Source organism: Diabrotica virgifera, chromosome 10 (assembly GCF_917563875.1).
Source record: "Diabrotica virgifera virgifera chromosome 10, PGI_DIABVI_V3a".
NCBI classification, from domain to species: domain Eukaryota; kingdom Metazoa; phylum Arthropoda; class Insecta; order Coleoptera; family Chrysomelidae; genus Diabrotica; species Diabrotica virgifera.
In genome coordinates this window covers 106,053,290-106,067,643 of record NC_065452.1, presented here as the reverse complement: position 1 = coordinate 106,067,643, position 14,354 = coordinate 106,053,290, and the positions used below count along the sequence as shown (strand labels likewise).

The following is a 14,354-nucleotide window of genomic DNA, read 5'->3' as shown; positions in this document are numbered from 1 at the left end:
TGATATCTAGAGGGACTTCTCTATTATACAGAAGATGGATTACATCTTTGAATCTTACTCTGTCAAATGTTTTCTTTAAGTCAATCAGACATAGAAATGCTGGTCTATTATACTCTAGTGATTTCTCAGTAATTTGCTTTGTGACGAATATTGCATCTGTACACGATCTTCCAGTACGAAAACCCTGTTGTTCATCTGCTAAACTTATCCTCTGATTCATTACGTCTTGTAAGATTTTAGTTTTAAGTTTTAGGGTAGTATTTAACAAGTTGATACCTCTGTAGTTTTTGGCTATTTTGTATAATTTTGTTAATTAACGTTGTATTGTTGTAATTATTCTGTCATTGGCTATTCTGGCATTGAATTCAGCAATTCGTTTGTTATTCCATCTTTACCTGCAACTTTTCTGTTCTTCAGCTTTCCAAGTGTTTTTCGAAATTCCTGTGTATAAACCTATATTTATATTAACTTCTTCATTTGTGGTAATTTCTGGTGTTTCCGCGTCAGTTCTTCTTCCGCTGTAGTTTGTCTATAGTAACTAATATGTATGCAAGATATACGTTTAAACCTTTCACTATCTGAAAATATGGTTTTATTCTGATTTATGTATCAAAAGCTTTTTGACAAAACAATTTACGCACCTCTTTATTATTTATTGTGCCGTGCCTGATACGAAAATACAAATCCCATCCCCATTAAGAGAGGGGTGAGACAAGCAGACGAAATATCGCCAAAGCTTTTCAACCTAGCCCTAGAAGAAGTCTTCAAAACTACAAATTGGTCAACCCATGGCATTAACGTTAATGACAACAAGGTAAACCAGCTCAGATTCGCTGACGACATTGTGATTATAGCGAGCATATTCGAGGAACTGCAAATTATGATGGAGGAACTCGCAGGCAGCTCCCAATACGTCGCGGTCTAAAAATGAATATGAGAATAACAAAAATAATGACGAACACAGATGAACCCAGACGTATAACTATAAATGGCAGTGAGATAGAACAAGTCCAGGAATATATCTACCTAGGAAAAATCCTGAAACTTGGCAAAGAGAACCCAAGTGCGGAAATTACTAGGAGAGCAAGACTAGCAAGAGGAGTATTTGGTAAACTTAGTTGGATACATAAGAACCGCAAAATACCCCAATGCTTGAGGAGCAACGTGTTCAACCAGTGCATCCTTCCTATCATGACATATGGATGTCAAACCTGGATCCTAACCAGGGCCGCCGCTACCATGTGTGCGAAGTGTGCATCGCACACGGGCGGCCGATTATAGGGGCGGCCAAAAGCAGGCCACTGATGATAATACTTTTTTTAAAACGAAAATAAATTCAAAAAATGAAATAGTAATGATTCAGATATTTCTATAAACTCTAATATCCCAAACAATCTAAACAAAAATGACAGAAAATGTTATTTATTATATGAAATGCCCTGACAAGTAATATCACAAAGTCGTAGCGTTCCGGTACTGCTGCGACTACACCCCTGCCGGGATTGCTTTTTAATTCAAAGTGGCGGCGGCTTTCGGACGTTGATATATTTTTATCTACGTGGTTCATATGCGATTTTTTCAAACTCTGAACATTTATGATTTGTTAAGAGAGTACGACGACAATCGGATACTTTCCGAGAATTTAGATAAGTGCTTGTTAAGTTGCTCTCATTGAGTAATAAAAAAATCTTTTTTATTACTAGATGGTTTAAAAAAAATAATTTTTATTACTCGATGGTTTCTTTGTTATCATATTGTTCCTTTATGCTTATGTATGGTTATAGATGGGTTATAGTTCAGTCTAAGTTGAGAAGTTATGATTTTAGACACGCTTTTGATAAACGATTTTATTTGTAATATACATATAGTAGTGTGCCCGTTTCTTTTGCACACTACTGTATTTCAAATAGGCCTGGTTCCCGCGTACGAAAAAAAAGTTGATTAATAGCAAGCTGAAAATTTGTTAATAGCTTAACGGTGTCTAGTAGGGCAAACTTTGATGTACCTACGGGAACACTGCAACAGGGGAAGTTTTAAATGTGGAACAGTTTAAAAATTTGGAACGTCAGATTACGAAAACGTCCCTTTTGTCGGACAGAACATCCAATTGATTTGTTACCCTTTCATTAAACTCTCATGCAAAAATCAGACTGCTATTACTAACCAACATGATTCCTATCATTTGACATAAACACCAGTCTGATTTTTGCATGAGAGTTTAATGAAATGGTAACAAATCAGTGTCCCCACTACATGTTCCAGTGTCCCCATACATCAAAGTTTGTCCGACTAGACACCGTTAAGCTATTGATAAATTTTCAGCTATTAATCAACTTTTTTTTGGTACGCGTGATCCAGGCCTATATATTTAAATATATTAGTAAACAATTAAGCATGCCAAATGTTGTAAGTAGTCTTGTAAACAAAACTTACACGTGTAGGTATTAGTGCAAGATTGCATTTCTGTATATTATTATTAACATATTAATAATAACTTTTTTTGGTACGCGGGATCCAGGTCTAAAAGTAACGTCGAGATCAGAGAAATTATTATTACGCGTTACGGTCTCCTGCACATTTCTTGAAATGCTAGTAAAATACCTATGTTGAAATGTCTAAAGTGTTGGGAGGGGGGCGGCAAATATTAAATTGCACACGGGCGGCCAACACTTTAGCGGCGGCCCTGATCCTAACCAAGGCAAATATGAATAAACTAGCCACAACAGAAAGAGCAATGGAAAGAGGTAATCTTAGGTATACGACCATCAGACAAAAAGAGGAACAACTGAGTAAGATCAGAAACAAAAGTCGAGGACATAACAACAAATGTTGCCAAACTTTAATGAAGCTTCGCAGGCCACACTGCTAGACAAAAAGACCAACGTTGGAATGCAATAATTCAACACTGGAGACCTAACGAAAGTAAACGACCGAGAGGAACACAATAGATGAGATGGGTTGATGATATTAAAAGAGGAAAAATTGGAAAATTGGAAAAATGTTGCTCAGGATAGAGACCGACGGAAGGAGTTGGGAGAGGGGGTTATGTCCAAACGTGGACGACAGAAGGCTAAGAAGAAGAAGTGCCCTGCCCAAGAGGACATATTAGAAAGAAATACACACCAAAAAATAGATACTCGATACTCGAAGCATTTTCTTTTATTATTTTCTTAATTTGCTTTTCTTTTATTTTTATAAACTGTACATTAATCTGTAATCGACAGGCGGCAAACAATACCATTTAACAGGTATCACGGAAATTAAATTCAATGCCTAAGTGCTATGACACCATAAAAGATAAAAAGATTAAGTCACAGAATAGGAGGATTATTATTTAAGACCCTTATTCGAATCTTTGTGACTCTAATTTCTAAAACTTGATTTGTCATTGATTAGTATTCAAGCGGACAAGTGAATAAGAATGACAACATCTATGAGACAGGTTCATGTTACTCATACAAACACAAATCTTTTGAAGGCGTACAAAAGAAACTAATATGGTTAGAACAGTCATTCATCTCTTCTGTCGACAACTTTCGCCAAAAATTGGGCAAAACTAAATACATATAAATAATATACAGGGTGTTTGGTAAAGAATGGGCCATAGCTTAACCTCAGGTTGCTAGGGTTAAAATAGGTCGATTTAAGCTAACTTACCTTAGTACAAAGTTTATAATAACCGAGATACAGGGTGTCAAAGTTAAACTTTTTTTTTATTTATTATTGAATATTTCCTGACAGGTATGAGATAACAACATGAAATTTCGTATGTGGGGGTTTTTTGGGTCGATAAAACTAAATTCGCTACCAAAAATTATGTATTGCCCAGAGGGCGCCACATACGCTTTTCAGCACTCATTTATTACGTACAATTTTTTTTATCCCTCACTCTGTATAATTTTGACATTAAAATTTTTATTCTCCTATTAGTTTTACTTAAAAAAGGTATACTTGTTTCATCTCCCTAAACTTAACCGTTTTCGAGATAAATGCATTTTAAACCTGCGATACACCATCATTTTTAGCATAATATCATTGTAGTTACTAGTGATGAGCGAGACTGGTCTTGGTCTTGCGGTCTTGGTCTTGGTCTTGCAGCAAGACCAAGACCAAGACCAAGACCAAGACCGCCTTTTGGTTGCAAGACCAAGACCAAGACCAAGCTTGCAAGAACAAGACCAAGACCAAGACCGAACCTTGCAAGACCACGCAAGACCAAGACCAACCTGCAAGACTCTTGCACTTTTTTGAGAAAAATTGGTTTTTATTATTTAACTTTATTTTTTTAGTTCAATAATGTATACTGACATTGTAAGAAACCTTAAACAATATCGAATTTTTAAAATACATAATATTTTGGTTATATTTTTAAGTCGATTTGATTAAGTCAAACGGTTTGCATTTTCTCAACCTTCAAAGTGTCCAGAAGGCAAGTTTTCAAACGGCGACAGTTCAAGGACAATTGAAATTACTTGTAAGACAAAAAAATGTAATTATAGATACCTAGGGTAATCCATTTAAAAAAAATGCAATTAAAACGGTTTTTATGTACCAGTAGTTTTCGCTTTTTTGTCTAATAAAAATACTGACACTTATTTCAATTCTTTTCGCATAATCGAAGAAAAATGTAGGTCGTTAAATTTAAAATGAATACAAAAAATATCATAATAGATTTTGAAAAGGGATTCACAATGCTGTGAAAGCATTGTGGCCTGAATAAAAAATAACTGGTTGTCGATTGTAATGTGTCAAGCTTGGTATCGCAAAATCCAAAGCTTAGGTTCAGTTTCTGAATATAATGACAAAAATTCCGATACTGGGAAATTTTTAAAATTATTTTTTGGATTAATTTTTTACAATCAACGAAAGTTGGAAGTTGAATTATTTGTGAAAATCCCGGATGACAAACGTGTAAAGAATTTTACTGATTTCATAGTTGAAAACTATTTGGAAGAATCTAGGTTTTCCCCAGAAAGGGCCAGTAGTACAAATAGTATGTGCCGCACTTGAAATGCATGCGCATCATTTCAGTGTGTTTTAAATTCTAGTTTTTACTACCCACATCCGAATATTTTCAACTTTTTAAATGTCATAATGGGTATTCAATCCAAAAATATGTGAAAATAAAAAGTGCGAATAACTCGTGTTACGAGAGCAATGTAGTTTAAATAAAATTAAAGAACTGCAAGATAACAAATTACAGAATTAATCGTTTATAACTCCCCATTAGGTTTAGTTATTATGTTATAGTATTAGGCCTATAAATAGTAAATAGGTATGGTAAATATGTACGTATTTACTAAAAAGTATGTTTTAGTTAGTTTATAAAAAAAGTTAATTATATTAAATAATGGTTAAATAGAGTAAAAAATATTTGATTTTTGTGTTCTCTTAAAAAAATTTAATTTATGTTCTTAAATTTGACCGTCGTAGGATAAATACTACAGTGTTCGAGTGAAAGGAGCAGATCAGTATCTGTTAACAACTATAAACCGTTTATCCCTTTTCGCAAAATCCGTGAATTGAAGCTCCCCGACCATTTGTGGCACATTTAAGAAGCTCTTTTTCTTTAACATTTTATTAAAATACAGGGACAATAAACAATAATCCAGACTCAAGACGTGGTCTGAAGGCAGGCGGCAGGTATCGACAGCATGCAAAACACAACGTGACACAACCGAAGGCCGGCAATTGCAACAAGGGTTGTAAATGCAGGTCTTTCCTACTGATAAACATTACCATTATAAAAATATACTCTAATCTCTTTATATAGAGAGAAATAATTGGGTCATTAGGTGAATCTATAATGTTAAAATTGGTATCCGTTTGAAACTACATTCTACATTCTGTTAAAATTTTAAAGCAAAAAATATAGTTTCATTCTTCACATCTTTATTTATTTCAATGTACATTTTATTCGAAATTGTTTGGTTCAAATTATTACTACCAAAAAAGTAAGACCAGCAAGACTCTTGCAGCAAGACCAAGACCAAGAACAAGACCGGCTAGTGCAAGACCAAGACCAAGACCAAGACTGCCTTTTAGCTGCAAGACCAAGACCAAGACCAAGCTTGCAAGAACAAGACCAAGACCAAGACTAGCCTGGTCTTGGTCTTGTTCTTGTTTTGCTCATCACTAGTAGTTACACCCGAAAAATAACTTAAAAAAGAACCATAAAATTATCCAAAAATGTATCGCAAATTTCATCAAATGGAATTTTCGATGCAATGACATAAATTTGAGAACTGGCACAATTATTATGGTTTTAAGTTATTTTTCGGGTGGAACTAAAATGATATTATGCTAAAAATGATGGTGTATCGCAGATTTAAAATGCGTTTATCTCGAAAACGGTTGAGTTTAGGGAGATAAAAGAAGTATACCTTTTTTAAGTAAAACTAATAGGACAATAAAAATTTTAATGTCAAAATTATACAGAGTGAGGGATAAAAAAAAACGAACGTAATAAATGAGTGCTGAAAGGCGTATGTGGCGCCCTCTGGGCAATACATAATTTTTGGTAGGGAATTTAGTTTTCTAGACCCAAAAAACCCCCAAATACCAAATTTCATGTTGTTATCTCATACCTGTCAGGAGATATTCAATAATAAATAAAAAAAAGTTTAACTTTGACACCCTGTATCTCGGTTATTATAAACTTTGTACTAAGGTAAGTTAGCTTAAATCGGCCTATTTTAACCTCAGGAACCTGAGGTTAAGCTATGGCCCATTCTTTACCAAACACCCTGTATATAGAATACTATACTTTTTGATATGTTTTCAAGTCTGCAACATATTCGGAAAAAAATAGATAGAAGGAAGGCTACGAAAATATGCATCATAGAATCGGAACAAAAATAATATATTTTGAGAACGATTTCTGAAATCGTCGAAACAAACTTATAAAGTAAAGTTGTGGCTTATTCCAAATAAAAATAGCAAAATACAAATTACAAGTTTCCTCAAGAATAAATTGTTCCTTCAGAACAATAAAAAATATATACATGGAAAGTCGTTAATCAACGGGAAAAGTCTCAAAGTGATTACCACGAACAAGAAAGGAAAACATACGGAAATCTGACTATAAGCAGTACATTTTATAAATCAAAATGAACTATAAATAGGTACATAAATCAGTAGCGACTGACTAATTCAGTTTGAAACACGCTAAAACAAAAAAATTTTATGCAAATTTGAAAATATAAAGCGATCAAAATTATTAACCCTGAACGATCTATAGTCCAGAGAAATAAGGTTTTTGTGGGGACACTTGACCAGCCAGGTTGCAAATAGGTTTTTTAGGTACTATATATTAACTAATACATTATAAATACAAAAATGCCCGTCACAGTTTGGACGAGAATTTTAGTTACTATTAACAAATAATAAGGGTTAAAAATGGCAGTTTTTTCGTTTATATCGCTACAGATAAAAACAGGGTAATTAAATATATTATTTAGAGTATTCAACTTTTAGTAGATGAGCAAAGGTTTAAAATGGCAGTTTTTGAATTTTGGTCCGATCATTTGTTGCTTCGGAAGTTGCAAAAAATGACTAAAATTTCGGGAATCAAAAATTTGCTATAACTTTATAACTTTTGCGAAAATGTACTTAAGACTGTGGTATTGCACGAAAAGTTGAGTAAAATAGTCAATATAATGCACAAAAAATTTCAAGATGATTCGTCAATTAGTTTAAATTTTATTCAATTTGTTTATCCCACAGAGCTTTTTTTACAATGTTATTGCTCAGAAAATGATAATGATACAGCAATTCTGTAAGACCACATGAAAGAAGAATACTTATATTTTGAACGTCTTTAAAAAAATCAATAAAATGTCATTTTTACCATTCCGAAAACATTTTACTAAAGTAGAGTCATTTTTGGCTTATAATAATTTGAATAACTTTGTTAATATTGACTGTAGACTAAATCTACTTTGGGATTTAAAAAGCTGGTATTTTAACACGAATTTTCAAAACTTTTTGCCTAGGTTAATTATGTTCAAAGTTAGCCACTTTTTATATTTAATTCACAGTTACTTCTATATACATAAAATTCTCCTGTCACAGTGTTAGTTACCATACTCATCCGAAACGGCTGGACTGATTTTTATGAAACTTTATACGTATATCCTGTAGGACTGAGAATACATTGTAATATATTTTTCATACCCATAAGGAATCAGTTATAAGGAGGGTTGCCCCCCTGACATTTTTTTTTATTTTTTTGGACAAAATTGTCTACCTTAATTTTATATGATGTAGCATTAAAAATGCATACAACTCGTAATTTTCATCCTTCTATCATTATTAGCAATCTATATATTATTTACATCTATAAAATTCTCCTGTCACAGTGTTGTTGTCATACTCCTCTGAGACCGCTTGACCGATTTTTATGAAATTATATATGTATGTTCGGTAGGTCTTAGAATCGGTCGTAATCTATTTTCATATCCCTAAGTGATAAGGGGGGTACCCCCCTTACATTTTGTAATGTCCGTATGATAGATACAATAAAACAATAGGAGGTCTAAGTGTTTGAAGGACTCACAAGTGGGCCCTGCCCAGATGTACCATACCATACCATACCATGGATCAAGTATTAGATTAAATATTAAAATCATCAGATAAAATATGGGACAACATGTGATTTATGTACCTACAGATGACAACAAAATATAGACAAAGTAATATAGATATCCCAAAATCCCAAGTCAAATAACCCCTTTCAAATTTGGAATTTTGTTATTCGGTATTTCTTCTTTAACTTATTTCATATGAAACTGTTTGTATTTCTCATATAGTGATAATTGTAGGTACTGTTTTTTGCAGTGAATGAAAGGAAATAATAATATTTCATGATTGATAAATTAAATACAATTTTAAATTAAAGTTTAAAGTTTAACTTTAAGATAGAAAACCACTGTTAAAACATAAACTAACACTCACCTGGAACGGAGCCCTGTGATGGGGGTGGTGAAATTGTGGTGTTTGGATCATGTCTGACAGGAAACCGAACTCGTCTTCAGGGTCTTTAGGAAGGGCTTCCTCTGGGGAAGATGCGAGCTCATCAGAGTTAGCTGCAACTGTCGACGTTGCAACCGGCACAGATTTATTACTGGCCTCAGTGGAGAGACTTTCCAGCTCCTTGAGGCTTACTCTATTTTCCTGAAATAAATATATAACCATAAGGTACAACATAAAAAAATGTAATATATCTTCGCAAATTTGTTTTTACTACAGAGATATACTGTTTCTTCTTTTCTAATACTCTAATTTAATTGTACTCTAGTTCATGTAGCTCCACTGAAGGCGTCTGGAGAGACAAAAACGTACGTATATGGGGATGGTGACGAGTGCAGACAAGCAATAGAGAAAAGAAATAAAGCACACAAAATGTACATAACAAGAAGAACACGGGAAAGATGAACATTATTTGAAGTCGCAAGACGGAAAGCAGACAAGATATGTAGAAAGAAAAAGAGAGCCTTTGAAAATAGACAAATAGAAAAAATGGAAGAAAATTTTAAAAACAACGAAATCAGAGGGGCATACGAATACCTAAAAAAGATAAGAAATGGGTATAAACCTCAAACAAGTCTATGTAAAGATGAAAGTGGGCAAATAATCAGTGACCAACAGAAAGTCACAGAAACCTGGAAGCATTATTTTCAGACCCTACTTGTAACACAAGTAGACATGGAAGATGAAATTGGTATGAACTACGTAGAAGAGAATGAAATAGATAATGGAGTAGAAGCTCCAACTATAGAGGAAGTTCTCGAAGCTATTAAGGCCCAGAAAAACAATAAAGCTCCGGGAGTTGACGAAATACCAACAAACTGTATAAGGTAGGTGGCGACCACCTAGCAAGTCACATCCACGCACTCATCAAAGACATATGGCAAAAAGAGAAAATACCCGACGACTGGAAGAAAAGTATAGTATGCCCGATCTATAAAAAAGGAGACAAACTCCAGTGCAAAAACTACCGTGGAATCTCTCTACTATGTACAGCATATAAAGTCCTCACGTATATTATAAACCAGCGGCTCCAACCATTAGCAGAAAATATTATTGGAGAATATCAGACGGGCTTCCGAAGGGGAAGATCGACACTGGATCAAATATTTACAGTCAAACAGATCTTGAGCAAATCATGGGAACACGATATTGATGTTCACAACGTGTTTGTAGACTTCAAACAGGCATACGACTCAGTCAAAAGGAACAAACTATACTATATATTGGCTGAATTGGCAATACCACACAAGCTAATAAGACTAATTAGCCAGAATGGATGATACTCGGCATGTGTACGAATACAAAACCACCGGACAGACTTTTTCAAAATTTCGCAGGGACTAAAGCAGGGAGATGGGCTGCACCCAACATTTTTTAACCTGGCACTGGAGTATGCGGTTAGGCAAATGCAAACTGGACGAGGAAACCTACTGACCAACCGAACGGTTCAACTGGCCGCTTATGCCGATGATATTAATATTATGAGTAGAACATCAACAGGAGCACAGGAAACATACGCAGAGCTAAAAACACAAACAAAAATGCTAGGTCTGGCAATTAACACAGTAAAAACAAAAATAATGACTCAGACGAGAAGAAATATAGTCCCACAAAACATTATACATGAAGATGACATTGAAACGGTTGGAAAGTTTACATACCTGGGAGTAGAAATATATGCCGACGGATCAGAAGATGGAGAAATACGGAAGAGAATAACGCAGGCAAACAGAGCTTATTTTGCCCTCTCCCATATATTTCGGTCTAAAAGTGTCCACCGAAATACAAAGATGAGAATCTATAAAACTTTAATTCGACCAATAACATGCTATGACAGTGAAGCCTGGGTCCTGAAAGAAACATCCAAAAACAAACTCGACACATTCGAAAGGAAAGTACTGAGGAGAATACTAGGACCTGTGAGGGAAAACGCAATCTTCAGAAGTCGATACAACAACGAACTTTATCAACTTCATAAGGAAGCACCCCTGTCAGACTTATACCAGAAAGAGCACTTATACCACTTATAGGCTACCAAAAAGAGCACTGAATGCTAGAATGCAGGGAAAGAGACCGGTTGGAAAGCCAAGAAAGCGCTGGGAAGACACAGTATATAGCGACGCACAAGCCCTTTTAGGAGTCCGTGTTTGGAGAAGAGCAGCCATAGACAAGCAAGGGTGGGGGCAAAAAATAAAGGAGGCCAAGACTCAATTTGGGCTGTAGTGCCGTAGAAGAAGAAGAATATGGGGATGGTGCATCACCTCTGAGCAGAATTGAAACAAAAGCTGTTTTTAAATTTTTCATTTTACTCATATTTTGAGTACACGAATCAACTTTCGTTGGAATTTTTCCTAGACGAATAGACGGAATGTGACTGCATATTGTAGAGTCCCTTTCGTCTTCTTTATTCGTCGTCTCCTTGCCTTATAAATTGTAAAAGGCAGGGATTAAGGATGTACCAGAAAGTTGTTCCACGAGAAGTTTCAGATTATTGTTTAGATCTGGGATACTTAGTGATCATCATTCTCTTTGCCTTATCCCTATGCGGGGTCGGCTTCCCTAATTGCATTTCTCCACACAATTCTATCTTGGGTCATAACAATGTTAATCCCCTTTACCAACATGTCCTGCCTTATCGTCTCCCCCCCAAGTCTTCTTTGGTCTTCCTCTCCTACTCCTTCCAGCAATCTGCACTTCAGCTATTCTTCGTATTGGATGATTAACGTCTCGACGTTGAACATGACCAAACCATCTTAACCTATGCTCTCTCATTTTGGCATCAATTGGTGCCACACCTAGACTTCCCCTAATATACTCATTTCTAATTTTATCCTTCTTTGTCACTCCACTCATCCATCTAAGCATTCTCATTTCCGCCACATGCATTCGTTGTTCCTCTTTCTTTTTCACTGCCCAACATTCAGTTCCGTACATCATAGCCGGTCTTATGGCTGTTTTATAGAATTTTCCCTTCAGCTTCATTGGAATTTTTCTGTCACACAACACACCACTCGCTTCTTTCCACTTCATCCATCCAGCCCTAATTCTACTGTATGCATCTCCATCTATTTCTCCATTACTCTGTAATACCGATCCTAGGTATTTAAAGCTATTGCTTTTCACAATCGTTTCACCATCCAAAGGTACCATTTTATTTGTAGTAGCTCCATCTTTAAATGAACATTCCAGATACTCTGTTTTTGTCCTACTAAGTTTTAAACCTTTTTCCTCCAGAGCTTGTCTCCACTGTTCCAGTTTTTGTTCTAAGTCTCTTTCACTATTTCCTACTAACACGACATCATCAGCATACATTAAGCACCATGGAATGTTACCCTGTAGTTTCGCTGTTATCTGGTCCAAAACTAATGAGAATAAATACGAACTAAGCCAGAGCCTTGGTGCAATCCTACTTTCACATGAAATTATCAGTCTCTCCCACACCTGTCCTAACACTAGTCGTTACTCCCTCATACATATCCCTCACAATCTTTACATATTCACCAGGGACTCCTTTCTTATTGAGTGCCCAGAATCTCTCGAGGAACTCTATCATAAACTTTCTCAAGATCAATGAATACCATATGAGCGTTTGTTTCTTTACTCCTGTATTTTTCCATCAACTGCCTTATAATGAAAATTGCATCTGTTGTTGATCTACCCTGCATAAAGCCAAATTGATTCTCGGATATTTCGGTCTCTTCACGTATCCGTCTATCAATTTCTCTTTTCCATATTTTCATGGTGTGGCTAAGCAGTTTTATAGCCCTGTAGTTTGTACATTGTTGTATATCTCCCTTGTTTTTGTAAACAGGTAGCAGTATACTCCTTCTCCATTCGTCTGGCATTTGTCCAACTTCCATAATTCTATTAAATAGACCTGCTAGCCACCTTGTTCCTGTCTCTCCCAATGCTCTCCATACTTCCCCAGGAATATCATCTGGTCCTACCGCTTTTCCTTTCTTTATTTTTTGAAGCTCTTGAGCCACTTCCTCGTTGGTTATTTTGGTGACCATTGCTGCTACTGTCTCCGTTGACTCTACAGGCTGTCTGTCAAATTCTTCATTTAATAAGCTGTCAAAGTACTTTCTCCATCTCTTTTTGACATCCCTTTCGTGAACTAGTATTTTATTATTTTCATCTCGGATACATCTAATCTGATTAAAATCTTTTGCTTTCTTTGCTCTCTGTTTGGCTATTTTATATATCTTCGTTTCGCCTTCCCTGGTATCAAGTTGATCGTATAGGTTTGAATACGCTTCTGCTTTGGCTTTTGCTACTGCTACTTTCGCTTCCTTTTTCGCCACCATATAGTTTTGAAGATCTGTGTCGGATCTGGTTTCTTGCCACTTTTTATATAATTTTCTCTTCTCTTTTATTTTTCCTTGTACATACTTCATTTGACCACCACCAAGTCTCTTTCTTTATCCTCAAACTTTTTTCCTGACGTTTTCCCAAGTATTTCAATAGCAGTCTCTCTAATACTACTGGCCATATTTCTCCAAATTGTATTACGGCTTCCTTTCATGTTCCAACATATTTTTTCTACTATTCTTCTCCTGAATAGACCTTCTTTCTCATCTTTCAGCAGCCACCATTTGATTTTTTGTGGTACTCTCCGATATTTTTGTTTAGTTTCGCTTTTTACTTCGATGTCCCGAACAAGCAGCTTATGTTGTTGGCTTACTGTCTCACTAACTATTACCTTGCAGTCCTTGCATTCACGTATGTATTCTTTCCTTATCTGGGATACTTAGTGATATTTAAGATAAATTTTTTTAAAAATTTTTGTTGTCGTATTATTAAAAAGTTGGCATATTAACAAGAATATAATATGCAAAATATGTGTGAAATACATATTATACATATTTAAAAAGAAGTGGTCTTAAAAAAGTACCATTACTTTTAGTATAGGAATGTATGCAAAATGCATTTTTGTATAAATTCAGTAATACTAAATTTGCTAAACAAAAATTAAATGTTGGCGTTACGAATTATACCGTTACGAATATGTATAGTTACGAACTGTCGCCGTTACGAACTGACGTCTTACAAATTGTCCGTTACCATTTGTCGAGTTACGAACTGTCGCGTTACGAGATGTCATGGAACCATAATAAACATTCATTGAACTTACCTGTGACGTTTCATCTTCCAAGTCGATCAGACGCAGAGCTTCATCAAGAAAGAATTCCGGCAATGGGAGAGTAAGATCATCAAGGTTAAGATTGACTGGCTCTGAAGACTCTCGTGGAAGCGGACTGGCTTCTTCTTTTATCACATACTCTCCTACAAAAAGTAAAACAATCAGTTAGTGAACTTTTTAA

The 14,354-nt window shown here is 35.3% G+C and overlaps 1 protein-coding gene across 3 annotated transcripts in view; it reads right to left on the bottom strand.

Annotated features, from left to right (window-relative positions):
• Positions 1–14,354, bottom strand: part of LOC126878550 (segmentation protein cap'n'collar) — a 633,197-nt gene that overhangs the window by 162,034 nt on the left and 456,809 nt on the right. For all 3 annotated transcript variants that reach the window (XM_050641323.1, XM_050641324.1, XM_050641325.1), the window contains 2 exons: positions 14,165–14,316; positions 8,956–9,174 (listed from right to left, as the gene is read on the bottom strand). In XM_050641323.1, coding sequence (XP_050497280.1) covers positions 8,956–9,174; positions 14,165–14,316 — 371 coding nt within the window. The remainder of the gene's footprint in view (positions 1–8,955; positions 9,175–14,164; positions 14,317–14,354) is intronic.